General features: G+C 41.9%; 1 protein-coding gene across 1 annotated transcript; it reads left to right on the top strand.

Moving 5' to 3' along the window:
* The first annotated feature begins 1,165 nt into the window (after window positions 1-1,165).
* Window positions 1,166-3,368, top strand: LOC148030610 (cytochrome P450 709B2-like). Its single transcript, XM_087687288.1, has 5 exons — window positions 1,166-1,356; window positions 1,483-1,709; window positions 1,890-2,128; window positions 2,272-2,659; window positions 2,795-3,368. The coding sequence occupies exons 1-5, from the start codon at window positions 1,287-1,289 to the stop codon at window positions 3,230-3,232; spliced, it is 1,362 nt and encodes a 453-aa protein (XP_087543414.1). The 5' UTR covers window positions 1,166-1,286; the 3' UTR covers window positions 3,233-3,368.
* Window positions 3,369-4,550: the final 1,182 nt, after the last annotated feature.

The following is a 4,550-nucleotide window of genomic DNA, read 5'->3' as shown; positions in this document are numbered from 1 at the left end:
CTTGATATACCATAGAAATGTGGGCGAATAAAATTTTTTGGAGTTATAACTCAACCTACTCAAGTTTCGAAAAAAAAATCGAAAAAATAAAAGTATAGCCATTTGACGATATATAGCCACTAAAATTATCTATGATAAAGAGAGAGAGAGAGAGAGAGAGAGAGAGGCTAGGCCTTGAAAATTTGGCAAACAATTTGGGCTTCATCACCTATAGTTAATATTGTGGTATAGAAAAGGTATGGACAATAATAAGAAACCATGTAGAATATGATAAAGTATATGAGCTTATGTTTCAAGATTATGACTTTGTTGTAGAAATTTTCAAGTGAGATCTTTGAACAGAAAAAATTGATGGCAATAAGAAAACCCTAGGGAGTTTCTCAGAAACATAGGCCATGTAAACTGACATTTCCTTCTACTAGTGGTTGATTTGTTATGAAGGTCCGTGTTCAAAAAACCAACTTTTCAAGCCATTAATGGATAGTTGCTACTGACAACCCAACTTCTTTTAAAATCAAAGCATAATTCTAGTTTCTATCACAATGGAGGAACTTATCACCATAATGATGCAAGAGTTACCCATCTCCATAAGCACACTAGAAAAACTATGTGGGTTGGTGGTCTACATACGTAGTTGAGAACTTGCAACTTAAAGCTTTTGCGTTGATTGGAGGCATGGGGCTTAGTGCGAAAGGCCCATTTGGAAGTTTCTATGGCTGATTAGCAGTCAAAGTCTCAAAGGCGACGAAAAGCTGGGAGTTTGAAGACAATAAATTCAACCAAACGAGGGACGCATACTAACGTGACGTGTTGGAGTCTGATATGTACTTATTTATATACAATATATTATATGTTGTCTCATCACAGGATCGTCGTCTGATCATCAGAGAGGTCTATAGGAGAGACGGGCATCTGAATCCGATTGAGAAGAGAGAGAGAGAGAGAGAGAGAGAGAGAGGGAGGTATACTCGGCGCTCTCCTAGTTGAGAGGAATACCGAGCGTGATAATGTGGAGCACTAGATATGCAAGGGAGGCGGCCTTCTTGAAAGTCATAATCTTGAAACATAAGCTCATATACTTATTTATGACTTTCAAGAAGGCTTGATACGGAGGGGCGCAAGCCTTATTGTATGCCGCCTGGAAGCTCCTGCAGTCCTTCTGGCTTGCGCCCCTCCGTATCAAGCGAGCCTTCGAAGCCCAGGGCATCAAATGCCTGCCCTACCTCCACCCACGTGGCAACCTCTTGGAGCTCTCTGCTATCCGCCAGAACGCACGTGCCAACCCCATGCCCGAGCTCTCCCACGACATCGCCCCTCGCATCCTCCCTCATTTCTATCACTGGTCCAAGCTCTACGGTGATCAGTTCGCTTTCTAATCGCCCACAGTATTTACCCACTGAGATTATAAATATTTTCATGTTCCAATATCTTTCATAAGAATTGGTTTTCTCATATTGTGTTGTGCCTTAATTTGTTGCCCAGGTGAGCTGTTTGTATATTGGTTCGGCCCTCAAGCCCGGATCACTGTTACAGAGCCTGACCAAGCCAAAGAGATTTTGTCCACCAAGTTTGGGTACTACTCAAATGCAGCGAGAAGCAGGCCTGACGGAGATGATTTGATAGGCAATGGCCTCGTGAACTTAGAAGGCGAGAAGTGGGCACAACATCGGCGCATACTGACTCCAGCCTTTTTCCTCGAGAAGCTCAAGGTAGAACTCTTGTATGCGTCTATGATTTTCATAACTATCTGGCTCTTGGAAATTTGCTGCGAGCGTGAATTTAGTGCTTTTTCACTTCCAGGTATGATATGGCTGCATGAACTTTGTAAGCATCCAGCTTGTGAACGCTCATATATATGACATGCTCTCACATCATTGTGTTTTATGCAGGCCATGGCTCCGACTATGGCTGCTTGCACCAATGCCTTGATGGAGCAGTGGGAAAGCCAAGTGGACAAAGGGGAAGAGATTGAAGTATCCGACGCATTTCAAAACTTAACTGCAGATATCATTGCCCACACTGCATTTGGAAGTAGCTTTGCAGAAGGGAGGCAAGTTTTTGAGATCCAGCACAAGCAACAGGTAGTTATGGAGACGGTATTGCGCACCATGTATATTCCTGGTTCAAGGTGCGAAACTCTGCCAATCTTATAATTAAATGGGATATTACGGGCAAGACGTATACTATAGTGGTTAACCAAAGAGGTCGCATGGAGTGTTTCGTGTAATGATTTAACTGACGTACGTATATCCTTCCTTCCTCGTGGAGCAGATTTACACCAACTGCATTTAATCGATATCGGTGGAAGCTGAATAAGAATGTAGCAGGTCTACTTCGGCAGATTGTTAGGAAGCGGTTAGAAGCAAGCAATGTTGACGGAGGGAGAATTGCAAGTAACGACCTGCTCGGGCTTCTAACGGCTGCAAGTGCTGGACAGCTGCAGGGGAGTCAGAAGAGCCTGAGGATGGGAATGGATGAGATCATCGATGAGTGTAAGACCTTCCTCTTTGCTGGGCATGAGACCACATCAACATTGTTAACATGGACATTTCTATTACTAGCAACCAATCCCGAATGGCAAGAGCGTGCAAGAGAGGAAGTGCATCTTGCTTGTGGGCCGGAGCTGCCATCAGCTGAGACAGTTAATCACATGAAAATCGTGAGTAATCGCACATCAAATGTAGCTTCCAATATCGTGTTAATAGATAGTGCTCCTTTTCCGAATGTGGTTATCATGATAAACGCCATATGAGTTGATTGAGAGCTGTGTAATTGTGTGCTTGCTCATTCACAGGTGAGCATGGTGTTGAATGAGACATTACGGCTATACCCTCCTGTAACAGAAATACTGAGGAAAGCCCCCCGAGACCTGCAACTTGGGACGCTTGTAATCCCTGCAGGGACCGTGCTAGTGGTGCCGATCATTGCATGGCACCACGAAAAGAGGTTTTGGGGCCCTGATGCATCTGAATTTCGACCTGAGAGGTTTGAGGGTGGAGTGGGAAAGGCAAGTAATGTGCCCCATGCTTACATGCCATTCTCCATGGGACCGCGCAACTGCATCGGGCAGAGCTTCGCCATGCTGGAGGCCAAGGTGGCGCTATCGACCATCCTGCAGCGCTACCGTTTCCGCCTCTCGCCCAACTATCGCCATGCCCCCACCACTCTCATCACCTTGCAACCTGAGCAAGGCATGCCCCTAATTTTTGAGAAGCTCTCAGCAGTTCAGTAAGAATAGAGCACCTACTCCCTTCCGTTTATTGTATCGCAAATAGTCATGCACTTATTATTACTATACCGTTGTTCAGATTCTTTTCTTTCTTATTTCGCATCACCATGAGGGACCCAAAACAATTGCTAACCTAGGGTCACCAAGAACCCAAAGAATTTGTTAACCTAGTTAGTCTACCTGAAGCGGTCCTATACATTACTGATTTTGTGAGCTATATGTTCTGAACTATGTCTACGCAAAAATAAACAAGGTCTAAATTATTTTATAGTAAGACGACATTGATGGAGTATGCAAAGTTTCGTATACGTAATCTGTCAAGAAAGATATAGTGGGACTACCTAGGGTGCCATTGAACCACCATAGAAAATCTTAAAGGTCATCGTAAATGCCTAATGATCAATGACTGACCACAGCATAATATCCATTATTGCCCACTAAACATGTTCTGTTTTCAACCTGGGGGTTATTTCCCGATGGGGTTGTGCTATGGATAGATGGATTTGATTAGTCAAGCGGTTTCTCAAAAATTAGATTTATAGCTAAATACTCATTTTCCTTAGGGTCTTGATCTTAGAACCCAACATAGAATCGCTTTATGGGGCTAGTGTCAAACTATGCCTTTTGGGTAGAGGGATCAATATTCTACTTTCCCTTGTTTCTCATTGCCGTTGAACCAAGTGTGGTGCTTGCATGCTTTGATTTTTGATTGATCACACGAGTGGCTTTCCTAACTTGATGCTAGAATGCTAATAAGGACTATAGTCAATATGGATGCTCCCTGCTGCAAGGTATTTTCAAATTGTCATCATCATATCAATAAAATAATGATTTCCAAACACCGATCAACCTTGGATTGATGAGTTCCAAGCAAATTACCCTTGATTACATCCTATTCTATAATGTTTCAAGCATCATTATGTTTGTATGATCTTAATATCCTTCAAAGAAATACTTGTCCCATGATAATCTATTATCGTAACAATAATATTAAAGATGAAGTAAAGAAAAGAATGTTGGTGAATGATAACATTGGTGTTCAATTTCCACATTTATATAGAAGACATAAAAAGAAGGGAGATAAGGCATGCACATGGGAATAACTCCAATTAAATGAAAATGGAATTGAATCCTTGTGAGCTAAAATACATAGGCTATGTTCATCATTGTAAACTCTCCCAACACTGGAGTTGATATATGTGGTATTGGAATCTATCTAAACTTCCTATGTAAACATTGTTTTCATGTAAACTGGGAAAAAATCTGTTAAAAATATGGTTTTGCTTGTATTTTCTATGAGATTATTATAAATGATATTATA

Source organism: Lygodium microphyllum, chromosome 10, assembly GCF_053477565.2.
Source record: "Lygodium microphyllum isolate KBCC chromosome 10, Lygodium_microphyllum_v1.1.10, whole genome shotgun sequence".
Taxonomy (NCBI): domain Eukaryota; kingdom Viridiplantae; phylum Streptophyta; class Polypodiopsida; order Schizaeales; family Lygodiaceae; genus Lygodium; species Lygodium microphyllum.
This window is presented reverse-complemented; position numbering and strand designations above follow the sequence as displayed.